The 14,145-nt window shown below is 40.0% G+C and overlaps 1 protein-coding gene and 1 pseudogene across 3 annotated transcripts; one reads left to right on the top strand and one right to left on the bottom strand.

Annotated features, from left to right (window-relative positions):
• Window positions 1-92: 92 nt before the first annotated feature.
• NKAPD1 (NKAP domain containing 1) lies at window positions 93-14,122 on the bottom strand. Of its 2 annotated transcripts, none has more exons than XM_084893916.1 (6): window positions 14,012-14,122; window positions 12,798-12,874; window positions 9,388-9,488; window positions 5,708-5,857; window positions 3,036-3,089; window positions 93-1,726 (listed from the first exon to the last, which is right to left on the bottom strand). In XM_084893916.1, the coding sequence occupies exons 2-6, from the start codon at window positions 12,864-12,866 to the stop codon at window positions 1,234-1,236; spliced, it is 867 nt and encodes a 288-aa protein (XP_084750042.1). In that variant the 5' UTR covers window positions 12,867-12,874; window positions 14,012-14,122; the 3' UTR covers window positions 93-1,233. The 2 variants fall into 2 exon arrangements, with proteins under 2 accessions (XP_084750042.1, XP_084750041.1); XM_084893915.1 differs by lacking the exon at window positions 14,012-14,122 and adding an exon at window positions 13,475-14,005.
• On the top strand, window positions 4,136-4,713 carry LOC311627426 (NADH dehydrogenase [ubiquinone] 1 alpha subcomplex subunit 12-like; annotated as a pseudogene). Its single transcript has one exon. The product of its transcript is annotated as an NADH dehydrogenase [ubiquinone] 1 alpha subcomplex subunit 12-like (transcript).
• Window positions 14,123-14,145: the final 23 nt, after the last annotated feature.

Genomic DNA, 14,145 nt, shown 5'->3' with positions numbered 1-14,145 from the left:
TCTGCGTATTACACATGGTACAAAGCAAGGCCAGAGAGTTTAACTTACCTACTCCAGACCACATAACCAATTAGAGGCAGAACCAAGACAAGTGAGTTTTCAAGCTTTTTACTCAGCCCATGAAGTGACAAACAGGAAAAACAATGTCACTTGATCTTCTGCCATAATGAAAAATTAACTTGTCTTTCAGTGTTATTTTGATTTCTTATGAATTAACATAGTAGGAATTAACATATATAGCAAAAGGAAATAACATGGTCTCGGCTTGGTGCTTTAATCCGAAGGCAGGCTGGAAAAGAAGTAGATATGTCCCTGAGAAGTCTTTCATTTTGAATTTGATTCAGCCTAGTTTCAGGGAAAATCTAAAGCTCATTAACAGATTTCAAAATGAACAAGGAAGACATTTAAATGCCAGATGCCCTGAAGCCCGTTCAGAGCATCATTAGCATGAAAAAACTAATTCTTCCCCATTTGTTAAGGACCTTGCCTAAAGGAAATATTTGAACACAAGTCCATTTAGGCAATAATACAGCATTGGAACTACAAAATAATTTACTACCCATAAAGAAAAACTTTACTAGCCAATTACCATGTTTATGGGTATATGAGTATAGCTCCAGTCCCTGTCCAGCAGGAAAATTTAACAGAAAACCCTAGTCTCTGCTGATAACAGCTGTCTATGGGTGTTCAAAGATAAAATGTTTGTTCTTATGTTCATTTCCCCACTAAACGACCAGACCAATGGGGCCAAAATACAGAAAGATCAAAGCACCAAGGCTAAGACAAAGTCAAGTGGCACCTGTGATATAAACCAAACAAGAGCAACTCAATGTTCCCTTATATACATTCTGCACAGCACTGGTTCCAATCTACCTCGTGATCCCAGCCTTCCCTTTCCCCAAACTCAACATCCTAATTGGCATACCCAGGTCATTACTGGATTCTGCTTCCTGGGTACTTTAATTTGCTGTATATACACTCTAGGCTAAATGTAATTAACTGCAAAAAATAATCTCTTCAAGAAACCTTCATAACAAAATACCAGATTCCCTATTAACAATAAAAGGATCAAGTTTAACAGGCCAAAATAGAAGACAAGTCTGTCAGAATGAACACAGATGGCACAGGACAACTCCACCCTCAGGCCCCCTGTGTACACGAGAGTCATCAGCAAATCCCCAAGGTGCAAGAGCTGTCAAAATCCAAGTCAGTGGGAACTGAAGACTTTCTCACTTAGTCATCCTCCGAACTGTCAGCAGACCTTTCATCTGTGGCCACTTTCCAATTTGTGCGTTTGTTTGTTTTTGTCCTCTCCTGTATTTCATTGCTAACTACAGGAACACTGACTTTATCCTTCTTTTCCCTTTTGGTTTTCTTAGTGTCTCTTTCCTCAGAACTGCTGGATGCTGAATCATCAGACTGAGAAGTGTCACTTTCTGCCTCTAAAACTAGAGGAGTCTTTTTGAGAGACTTTTTCCTTGATTTTTTCTTACGCTTATGTGGTTGTTTCCTGGCACTAGAAGCCCCGGTTTCTTCTGAGAACTCGTTTGAGGAATCTGCTGTTATATCTGTGACTTCTTTTTTGCTTTTCTTCTGTTTTTTGTGTGACTTCTTTTTCTGCTTTTTTTTGTGGGATTTCTTTGATTTCTTGTGTTTGTGAGATTCATGGGTAGATGATTTTTCCTGGGGAGATCTTTTTTTCCCATTGGTAATATCTTGATGATCACTAATAAAAAAGAAACAAAAATATTTCCATTTTAATATTCTGCATTCTAGATAGAAAGTTAGGGTTAACATCTAAATTTTAAAACAGCTTTGACATAAGGTTATTCTGAGACTTAATAACTGAGTTTTTATTTCCTCATCTTTAAAATGAACATAAAAATTCTAATCTGTAAAACAACACTAAAATCATTAAAAAGAAATAGACTCAGGGAAAAAAAGTATATTAAGATCTGCTTATCACTTGTGTTAGCAACACTGGGCATTATAAAAAATATATATATATTTGCCAATCTGACAGGTAGGAAACTGTTTGGTTTAAAATTATATAAGAATTTTTAATTTAAGCCAAAATCAGTTTGGCTCAATGGATAGAGCGTCGGTCTGCGGACTGAAGGGTCCCAGGTTCGATTGCGGTCAAGGGCATGTACCTTGGTTGCGGGCACATTCCCAATGGGGGGTGTGCAGGAGGCAGCTGATCGGTGTTTCTCTCTCATTGATGTTTCTAGCTTTCTATGCCTCTCCCTTCCTCTCTGTAAAAAAAATCAATAAAATATATTTTTTTTAAAGAATTTTTATTTTGAAAAAAATTCTCATCTGCCATACTGAATTACTGTATGGGACACTTCTAATATAAAGACCTAAGTGCTATAGTCCTGGCCAGTGTGACTCAATTGGTTGGGGGCCCTCTCATGCAGGAAGAGGTTAACAGATTCCGAGTCAGGGCACGTGCCTAGGGTTGCAGGCTTGATTCCCCAATACAGGACATGCAGCTGATGGTTATTTCTCTCCTTTCCCTTCCTCTCTCTCAAATCAACAAAAAACATATTTTTAAAAACATATTTTTAAAAAAAAGTGCGCCGAAGCTGGTTTGGCTCAGAGGAAGGGTCCCAGGTTCAAGGGCATGTACATTGGTTGCGGCACATCCCCGGTAGGGGGTGTGCAGGAGGCAGCTGGTTGAAGTTTGTCTCTCATCGATGTTTCTAGCTCTCTATTTCTCGCCCTTCCTCTCTGTAAGAAAAATCAATAAAATATATTAAAGAAAAAAAAAAGAAATGTTTAAAAAAAAAAAAAAAGTACCAACTAGAAATTAAGAAAAAAACAAGTGCTATAGATATGTCAAACATCATTCAGGGAAAGGCAAAATACCTATCACCTTCCATCTGAATTGCAGATTATTCTTTGGTTACATTTTTAATGGCAAATGTTACATGTTTTGTAAAAACTGCGCTTGAACTCAATTTACAGTTCAGACGTTGTACTACTAAGCTTAGTTTCTAACTTTTTTCCCCCAGTAAACCTATTTGTCTTACCTGTCTGTTTCAAATTCTTCAGGGTATAACTCTTTATAACCACTGTGACCCCATCTGTAAGATGACATTTTATTAAACATATTGTTAAAGCAGTGCATATGTTTTTGAAAATTAAATTAGACAGACTTAGGAATGTATGCACACACAGACATACACACAGAATAAAACAAAACAAAAATAGAAATATGGTAAAGCCAACCCCACAAGGCACAGTAAACTTAGTTGGCTATTTTTCTGTGCTGCACACTATTAGTCAAGCACAAATAATTCCTCTGTCCATTTGTAAGAAAACCTGCCATTCTCTTCCTTTATAAAACTTATAATCTGCTTCTCTAAAAACACTTCATAACATATTGTTGTCTATATTGGTACAATTTAAAAAACAACAACACCAAGTTCTATCTGGTTTGGCTCAGTGGATAGAGTGTCGGCATGTAGACTGAAGGGTCCCAGGTTCGATTCTGGTCAACAGCACATGCCAAGGGTCCAGGCTCGATCCCCAGGAGGGGGTGTGCAGGAGGCAACTGATCAATGATTCTCATCATTGATGCTTCTATCTCCCTCTCCCTTTCTCTCTGAAATAAATAAAAATATATATTTTTTAAATGCCCTAAGCTGCCGAAACGGGTTTGGCTCAGTGGATAGAGCATTGGCCTGCGGACTGAAAGGTCCCAGGTTCAATTCCAAGACCAAGGGCATGTACCTTGATTTCGGGCACATCCCCAGTGGGGGGTGTGCAGGAGGCAGCTGATGGATGATTCTCTCTCACCGATGTTTCTAGCTCTCTATCCCTCTCTCCTCCTCTCTGTAAAAAATCAATAAAATATATTTTAAAAATAAATAAATAAATAAAATGCCCTAACCAGTTTGGCTCAGTGGATAGACCATTGGCCTGTGGACTGAAAGGTCCCAGGTTTGATTCCAGTCCAAGGGCATGTACCTTGATTTCGGGCACATCCCCAGTAGGAGGTGTGCAGGAGGCAGCTGACTGATGTTTCTCTCTCATCGATGTTTCTAACTCTCTCTTCCTCTCCCTTCCTCTCTGTAAAAAATCAATGAAATATATATTTTTTAAAATAATAGCAACTGGGGGAAGGCCCCGCCTGCGGGGCAAGATGGAGTTGCTGCAGGTCTTGAGACGAGGACTGCAGCAGGTCAGCGGCCACAACGGCCTTCGAGGCTGACTGCGAATGCTCTTCAGGACAAATGATGTGAGGGTTGGTACGTTGGTGGGGGAAGACAAATATGGAAACAAATACTATGAAGACAACAAGCAGTTTTTTGGCCGTCACCAATGGGTTATATACACTACTGAAATGAATGGCAAAGATACATTCTAGGATGTGGATGGAAGCATGGTGCCCCCGGAGTGGCACCGTTGGCTTCACTGTATGACTGATGATCCTCCAACAACAAAACCACCGACTGCTCGTAAATTCATTTGGACAAACCATAAATTCAACCTGAGTGGCACTTCAGAGCAATATGTACCTTATTCCACCACTAGAAAGATTCATGAGTGGGTCCCACCTTCAACACCTTACAAATAAAGACACTGAACAATTTAAACATGTAAAATATAAGGCTTTTCATGTAATTGCACTTTTACTGCTTACTGTTAATTAAAATAATTTGATTAAACAAAAAATAAATAAATAAATAAATAAATAAAATAATAGCAACTGGAATATAATTCATAAACATCACCCTATTAAGGTGTCCAAGTCAGTGGCTTTAGTATATTCAGAGTTGTGCTACCTTACTTCAGAACATTTCCATCACCCCAGAAAGAAACTGCATTAGCAGTCACTCTCCATTCCTCCCTCTCCTGTAGCTCATGGCAACCACTTATCTACTTTCTGACTCTATGGATTTGCCTATTCTAGACATATATAAACAGGATCATATACCAAATGGCCTTTTATGCCTGGCTCTTTTCACCTACCATGTTTTCGAGGTTCATCCATATTATAACATGCTGTCAGTACTTTATGCCTTTTACTGCCAGATAACATTCCATTACTGTTCCACATACCACAATTGGTTTATTCATTCATCAGCAAACAGACATTTGGGTTTCCATTTTTTGGCCACACTGAATAATTATGCTGTGAACATTTGTGTACAAGTTTTTGAAGAGATAATTAAGTTTTAAAAGTTCACATTCTCGCCGAGACTGGTTTGGCTCAGTGGATAGAGCGTCGGCCTGCAGACTGAAAGGTCCAGGGTTCGATTCCGGTCAAGGGCATGTACCTTGGTTGCGGGCACATCTCCAGTAGGGGGTACGCAAGAGGCAGTGGTTGATGTTTCTCTCTCATTGATGTTTCTAACTATCCCTCTTTGTGTAAAATCAATAAAATATATATATTTTTTAAAAAGTTCACATTCTGCCAAAACCGGTTTGGCTCAGCCGTAGAGCGTCGGTCTGCAGACTAAAAGGTCCCGGGTTCAATTTCGGTCAAGGGCATGTACCTTGGTTGCGGGCACATCCCCAGTGGGGGGTGTGCAAGAGGCAGCTGGTCGATGTTTCTCTCTCATCAACGTTTCTAGCTCTCTATCTTTCTCCCTTCCTCTCTGTAAAAAATCAATAAAATATATTAAAAAAAAAAAAAAAAAAAGTTCACATTCTCATGCCAAATATTACTAATGGCCACAAGAATTTAGTCACAAACCTGTCTGGCATGTTAGCTTCATAATCATATAACTTCTTGTTCCAGGATTTAGCCTTAAGAAAATCATCTTCCAGTGCCTCAGAAATTTCATTTCTTGGCCTCCAATTGTCTCTTTGACTTTCTTCATCAAAACCATCACTACGCATCCGGCTATATGAGGAAACAGAAGGATTTTTAGATTTGGAAACTATATATAAAGTTACTTTATGGAACATCATGCATAAAACTCATTGAACAAGCTAAGAGAGAGAACAAAACAACCTAATACTTAATGTTTTATTAAATCATGTAAAAAAGACATATCTATTCCTCGCTGTAAATTTGTACAGTTGTCCAATTAAAATCTGACCGTTATTACCCACCCTATTGAAGAATATAAAGGAAACAGCTTCTGGACTGTGGCATGCTATAGCTCCCTCAACTAGGAAGACAAGCAAAGTGGGAAACAAAGCATAGTCACAGTCACAGCGGGGCCACTGCAAACTATCCTAAATTCTACACACACTCCCTTCCAGGAAAACAGCAACTTGCTGTGGTGAAGTCACAGTAACAGTGGGAATAAGTCCTGACCCAGGAGTACATTGGGGTAGAAAATCAGTTGAAAACCATTGATTCAACCCATACTTACAATATCCACTAACCAGTCACTAAAGCTAGCTAATTGGTTATCAAAAATGTTTAAGGATTCCTATGTGTCAGGTATGTTCTAGCTACTGAGAATATAATGCAAATGAGACTATCAGAATCCCTGCCCTTAAAGAGATTATCTTTGAAGATTTATTCACCAAGATAGTCTGCAGATTGAAGGGTCCGGGGTTCGATTCCAGTCAAGGGCACATGCCCAGGTTGTAGGCTCGAGCCCTAGCAGTGGACGTGCAGGAGGAAGCCAATCAATGATTCTCTCTCATCACTGTTGTTTCTCTCTCTCTCTCTCTCTCTCTCCCCCCCAGCCCCATCTCTCTTCCTCTAAAATCAATTTTTTTTTTTTTTAGTTTTTTCAAAAAAGAACAATATTTTGGCCCTGATTGGTTAGAGCATTGTCCCACAGACAAGGGTGGCGGGTTTGATTCTGGTCAAAGGCAAGTACCTCAATTGCAGGTTCAAACCTCAGCATTGGTTGGGGCGTGTGGGGGAGGCAACCAATCAATGTGTCTCTCTCACATTCATGTTTCTCTCTGTGTGTCTCTCCCCCTCCCTGCCACTCAATGAAAATCAATGGAAAAATATCCTCGGGGTGAGGATTAATGAAAAAAACAACAATATTTTGTTCTGCACTAACAGTACTTCTAAATTCTCAAAGAAGCATCAGAGAAAAAACAGACTGAAAATATATTTTTGTTGAAACTGCTTTCTTTACCTCGGATACTCTATATACTTTCTTGTCTAAAGCCATTTACACAAAGCCAGTCATACACCAAAGTCCACATACTCTGCGGGTACACTCTCTCACCTGAAATATCTCACTTTAACACACTGCGGACCAGTAGTTTTATTTCTAGGTTTACCCAGTGGCCAGGGTAAGTTTCTATTGAACCAGTACAAAAAATGTTTTACATAAATGTTAAAGGTACACTTTAAAATTAAATACATTGCATTTTGAAGTTATTAATTATATGTTCTTACAAACTAATCTTTTTAACCTGTTAACCGGGGAGTTCCCTTTTTAATTACGCAACGTACAATGGGCGCATACTCTTTCACTAGGACGTGTCAGTACATCACGCCCAACGGACGTAATTTTATATTATTATTTTTTTATTTATACTTAATTAAAATAAATGAAATATATATTTTTTCGTTTATTTATATATAAAGCACAAAGGAAAATACAAAATTACAAACAAATAGAAAAGAATACCAACAAAAAAATGGAAACATCGAATTAAAAAATTATAGCCAAAACTGGTTTGGCTCAGTGGATAGAGCGTCAGCCTGCGGACTGAAAGGTCCCAGGTTCAATTCCAGTCAGAGGCATGTACCTTGGTTGCGGGCGCATCCCCCGTAGGGTGTATGCAAGAGGTAGCTGATCGATGATTCTCTCTCATCGATGTTTCTAACTCTCTATCCCTCTCTCTTCCTCTCTGTAAAATATCAATAAAATATAAAAAATTAAAAATTTTACAAACAATTATAAAGATTACAAAAAATATATACCGTCCCTCTCAGGGCGCAACATATATTTCAAGGACGTATTCATACGTCCTACCCGTTCCCGATATTGTTTACGTTTGCCGTATTTATAGGTCCCGCTCTGTTAACAGGTTAATATCGTCACTGGTCACAAGCCTTAGAACAGAAAACACGAGAATTCTCGTGATCCGTTCACAATGTGTTAACTATTCCCCTGGTGGCTTTAGAATCAGCATTACTACTTTGAGTCATTTTTCATACACATAGCTATATACTAAAGGGCCAAAGAGATGTTTGAAATACTCAGACATTCCAATACCACTACAGATATGACAACTAAGCCTGCATAATTCCTTATATTTACATTCAAATTAATAAAAAGGTAATGTAAAAGACTGTAATTTGGTGAAGATAGTGAGTAGATGGGGTAAAGAAGAGGCTGAGAGTGCCAAAACCAGTTTGGCTCAGTGGATAGAGCATCGGCCTGTGGACTGAAAGGTCCCAAGTTCAATTCTGATCAAGGGCATGTACCTTGGTTGCAGGCACATCCCAGGTGGGGGGTGTGTAGGCAGCTGATTGATGTTTCTCTCACTGATGTTTCTAACTCTCTATTCTTCTCCCTTCCTCTCTGTAAAAAATCAATAAAATATATTTTAAAAGAGGCTGAGAGAAAAAATTTTAAAAATTAAAAAAGGCTGAGAGAATGAAAGATTAATAAGAAAAAGAAATATATGATCAGCTAAGCAACCATAAGATACAAATAAAAAATCTAAGATTAAAAGCCATCAGATAAGCCGAAACCGGTTTGGCTCAATGGTTAGAGTGTCGGCCTGTGGACTGAAAGGTTCCAGGTTCGATTTCGGTCAAGGGCATGTACCTTGGTTTCGGGCACATCCCCAATAGGGGGTGTGCAAGAGGCAGCTGATCGATGATTCTCTCTCATCGATGTTTCTAACTCTCTATCCCTCTCTCCTCCTCTCTGTAAAAAAGCAATAAAATATATATTAAAAATAAATAAATAAATAAATAAAAGCCATCAGATAAGGTCAGAATCCACAGAATCCTTAATGTTTACAATTTTTCAAGATAGACTTTTAAAATTCTCTATTGCAAATAAGTACAGAGTAGGATCGGCCAAAAGTGGTTTGGCTCAGTGGATAGTGTCAGCCTGGGGACTGAAGGGTCCCAGGTTCAATTCCGGTAAAGGGCATGTACCTTGGTTGCGAGCACATCCCCAGTAGGGGGCGTGCAGGAGGCAGCTGATCGATGTTTCTCTCTCATCAATGTTTCTAGCTCTCTATCTCTCTCCCTTTCTCTCTGTAAAATTCAATAAAATATATTAAAAAAAAAAAAAAAAAAAAAGAGTAGGATCATATGCATTATAGCCATTACCTTTATACTTGGGTCTAGGTTTATGAAAGAGGGAATGAATGCTTAAGGACTCACAAAACTAAACCATGTATCTTTAGCATACCAAAATGATTTTAAACCAATATTGATGATTTTGAAGAAGATGAGTATTATTTTGGTTCTCAGAGCTCCAACTTCACCTTGAACTGCTGGGCAACATTTTCCTTTTCTGCCCCCGGTAAGCATCTTCCATCTGTTTCTCCAGTTCTCTTATTTTCCACATATCTGATTCCTCCTGAATCTAGATTTTTTTTTAAAAAAAGAAAATAAAGAAATCAAAATAAGTTACTGAAAATAACACGTTACATCACAAAAAAGTAACTAAAAATACAGTCTACACTAATTATGGGATTACAGACTGGGTTATGATCAAGATCCTGGGAAATTCATTATGATTTCTCAATGTGGTTGAACAAGCTGACCCAGTAAATCTCAAATATGAAGAATTCTGCAGAAACAAAAAAAAAATTTTTTTTAGAAAGTTCGTTGATTTTTTTTTTTAATATATGTTTTATTGATTTTTTTACATAGAGAAAGGGAGAAGGATAGTTTGAAAAATGGATGAGAGAGAAACATCAATCAGCTGCCTCCTGCACACCCCCTACTGGGGATGTGCCCACAACCAAGGTACATAACCTTAATCAGAATCAAACCTGGGACCTTTCAGTCCACAGACCAATGCTTTGTCCACTGAGCCAAACCAGTTAAGGCTGCAACAAACTTTTTAACCCTTGCATAGACACACTTAGAACCTTATCAATTATGTAATTATGTTGCATTTACCAAATGATAATCTCTTATGTTTCAAAAATGTTTTATCAGCTGAAACCGGTTTGGCTCAGTGGATAGAGCGTCGACCTGCAGACTGAAAGTCGACCTGCAGACTGAAAGGTCCCAGGTTTGATTCCGGTCAAGGGCATGTATCTTGGTGGCCGGCACATCCCCAGTAGGAGTTGTGCAGGAGGTAGCTGATTGATGATTCTCTCTTGTCGATGTTTCTAACTATCTCTCTCTCTTCCTCTCTGTAAAAAATGAATAAAATATATTTTAAAAAATAAAAATAAAAATAAAAAATAAAAAATAAAATGTTTTATCATTTTGAATGTATCATCTCAATTGACCCTTAAACAATCTTATGAGGAAAGCAAAGCAAGATGCCATTATTATATCCTGAGAAAAACAAAAGCTCAGAAATTTTACCAAAGTCAAAAAGCTAGTAAGGACAGGTCTTTAAACTTTCAGGGTTTTCACAACATTCTAATTTTTATTAAAAACAAAATAAAAAGACATGAGAATTGCTAGGGAATTTCTAGAGAATCAGATTACAAATAACCAAAAAATAAAGAGTACGTTTTATTTCTAAATCCTCCTATTGCCTTAGCTGGCTTGGCTCAATGGATAGAGCAATGGCCTTCGGACCGAAGGGTCCCAGGTTTAATTTCATTCAAGGGCATGTACCTCGGCTGCAGCTCCTCCCTGGCTCAGGCCCTGGTCAGGGTACTTACAGGAGGCAACCAATCAATATATTTCTCTCACAGGGACATTTCTTTCTTTCTCTCTCTCTCCCACGCTCTCTGAAAATCAATAGAAAAATATCCTCAGGTGAGGATTAAAAAAAATAATAATAATAAATAAGCCCTAACTGGTTTGGCTCAGTGGATAGAGTGTTGGCCTGTGGACTGAAGGGTCTCAGGTTCGATTCTGGTCAAGGGCATGTACCTTGGTTGCGGGCACATGCCCAGTAGGGAGTGTGCAAGAGGCAGCTGATTCTCCTCATCGATGTTTCTAACTCTCTATCCCTCTCCCTTCTTCTCTGTAAAAAATCAATAAAATATATTAAAATAAATAAAAATCCTGAAATATTTAAAAAATGATAAATAAATCCTCCTACATTTTGTTAAATCTGTGCTATATTATCTTTTTAGCCACCACTTACAAATCTAAGTTCACCATTCAACTAGGGGTGGTTTAATGCAATTGCAGAGGCTGCTTAGATAACGGTTATAACCTCACTCAAAATCAAATTATCAGGTTACATTACAGTAATACCTTTTAAGACCCAACTAGGAACTATACAGTTCACCAAAGAAAACCAAACAAGGGTCCGTGGCCCTCCTTTCATTATATGTGTCCTCCTAGGTGACCTCATCTACTCTCATGACCTCTGTCATTTCCTACATACCAACAACCCCCAAACCAAGTCTCAACATTTCTCCTTTGCTCCAAGTTGGAATTTCCAACTGTTTGGACATCCTATAAGCTCTTCACCATCAACATCTTCAAAACAAACTAATTATGCCCCTTTCTTTTGATTCCTATCATCATCATTCAACTAGTCACACAAGATAGTAATATTTGATTCCGTAATTATCGCCACCAAGGTCTTTGGGTCCTGCCTCCGAAATTCCTCATCTTCATCCCTACTGCCACTGCTTTCATGTGAACTCCCGCCCCCTCATCATCTCTCACCTGGACCAATGCAATTGCTTCCTAACTGGTCTCTCTACTGCTCACCCCATTTGATCTATCACCTATCCAATTAAAAAATCATCTTTCTAAAATATAATCAAGTCACACCCAGCTTAAAAATATTTTATTTTTTTAACTGGTTTCCCAGCAAGTATGACTCAGTTGTTAAAATATTTTTAAGCTGGGTGTGACTTGATTATACAATACATGCCCTTGACCAGAATCGAACCTGAGACCCTTCAGTCCACAGGCCAACACTCTATCCACTGAGCCAAACCAGTTAGGGCTTATTTATTATTATTATTTTTTTTAATCCTCACCTGAGGATATTTTTCTATTGATTTTCAGAGAGAGTGGGAGAGAGAGAGAAAGAGAGAAATGTCCGTGTGAGAGAAATATATTGATTGGTTGCCTCCTGTAAGTACCCTGACCAGAGCCTGAGCCAGGGAGGAGCTGCAGCCGAGGTACATGCCCTTGAATGAAATTAAACCTGGGACCCTTCGGTCCGAAGGCCATTGCTCTATCCATTGTCCCATGCACCAGGTCACCTGTTCAATTCCCAGTCAGGGCACATGCCCAAGTTGCAGGCTCAATCTCCAGTAGGAGAGGTCCAAGAGTCAGGCCATCCATGTTTCCCATAAATGTTTTTAGCTCTCCCTCTCCCTTCCTTTCTCTGAAATCAATAAAAACATATTTTAAAAATTAAAAATATATATATTTGATGGTTTAGGTATTGCCTAGCGAGAAAAAAATATATAATCTCCTAACATCATAATCCACACTGGCCTCATCTTCACTAGCCCCCACATTCACTACTTTCTGGTTGCACACAATTTCTTGCCATGTCCCCAGTGCTTCAAGCACTTTCTTATTGCCACACGTTAGTACATGGTTTTCTGTCTGTACAGCAGTGGTTCTCAACCTTTCTAATGCCGCGACCCTTTAATACAGTTCCTCATGTTGTGGTGACCCCCAACCATAAAATTATTTTTGTTGCGACTTCATAACTGTAATTTTGCTACTGTTAATGAGTCGCAATGTAAATATCTGTGTTTTCCGATAAGTAGGCTGTACCTCTCACCTTATTGTGAGCATCTGTATGCCGGATGACATTCCTTAGGAGGACTTTCCCCAATGGAACCCGGGACATTCTTCAATCTGAAATGAATCAACAAATATTTAAAAATAAAAATGTCCTTTATTGCCTTATATTTTATTACAATAGTATAAAGAAGCATGAGGCAAAGAAAAGATCACTTAGAACTCAGAAGTCTTGGGTAATAGTTTTTTCTTCAGCATTAAAAGGGGAAATTCCTGATCACAGAAATATTAGGATGAAAGGAGATAGTGTACAATGGAATTCCTTGAAATGACACTATTTACTCCTCAAAATAATTCTATGTTGTATAGGAGGTGAGTATCTTCATTCCTAATTAGTAGATAAAATTCCCTAAAAGCCGTAACTTATCTCAGGCCACATAGTCCAAGGCAAACAAGGTCCAGGTTAAAAAAATCAACTCTGCAACCTCAAAGTTAGTTTGCGATGAAGCAATCATCTGGATTTGAGAGCATCGGGGAACACGAATAACAACAGAAACAAAAACATCCAACACAGAGATGCCCTAAATTTCTCCATTCGGGAAAACCTCATTTTCTATTTTGTACAGAAGCCTCCAAAAAAAAAAAATACACGACAGGGCTAGTCACCGTGTAGCTAGCTAGCAGGGGCTTTGTGCAACCACCCCACCGCTCACTCACCCCACGATCCTGAGGAAATCGGGCATCTTGTTAGTGTGAGACGAGGAACCACTCCATTACAAGCTCTCCTCCGACCCAGGAAGCCAAGGAGTCAGTGCTCAAAGGCAGCTGTGCAGCTTCACCCGAGTCCTTCGTGAAAACGCAGCCTTCCCACCGGTTAATCTGCCCTCGCCCGGGCCCCAGGCCCCGGCGGCCCTCGCCCCGGGCCGGACCCGCGCCGGGACCTGTGCGGCCGGAGCCCCGCGGCCGCGCGGGCGAGGAGGCCGGGCCCGGGCTGGCCGGGCATCCCCCGCTCACGCTCCTCGGGGATGGGCCCGGGGATCGGGTTTCGCTCCCAATGGGGGAGGGGGGACACTTTGGACCGGGCCCCGAGAAGTATCTAAAGTGCCTGAAGGGGGAGCTGAGGCTTCCCAGTGGAAGACAGAGACGACACCCCCATCTTTGTCACCGGGACCCGCTCCCCGGCGGCCGAGAAGCCCCCGGTAGCCCGCCCGCCACACGCCCGCCCCGCACAGACACACACAAACACACCCATACCGTGCGCCGCGGCCTCGCGTGGCGGGGGTGGGGGAGGAAGCGGACTGGGAGGAAGGGGAGCGAGCTTCCCTTCCGGGCCGGAAGTCGTGCTCCCGAGAAATCCTTCCCACCAACAGAGCGCTCGGAGACGTCCG

The sequence above is a fragment of the Pipistrellus hanaki genome, assembly GCF_964339955.1.
Source record: "Pipistrellus hanaki genome assembly, chromosome: 9".
In the NCBI taxonomy this organism is placed as follows: Eukaryota; Metazoa; Chordata; class Mammalia; order Chiroptera; family Vespertilionidae; genus Pipistrellus; species Pipistrellus hanaki.
Note: the sequence above shows the minus strand (reverse complement) of the source record. Positions and strands in the feature narration are given on the sequence as shown.

Coding starts and splice junctions, on each gene's coding strand:
- NKAPD1 (XM_084893916.1), bottom strand. CDS start 12,866: ATGTCCCGGGTTCCATTGGGGAAAGTCCTCCTAAGGAATGTCATCCGG. Junction 5,858..9,387: donor ATGTTGCCCAGCAGTTCAAG/GTGAAGTTGGAG, acceptor TTCCTCATATAG/CCGGATGCGTAGTGATGGTT. Junction 1,727..3,035: donor GAAGAATTTGAAACAGACAG/GTAAGACAAATA, acceptor CTTTTTTATTAG/TGATCATCAAGATATTACCA.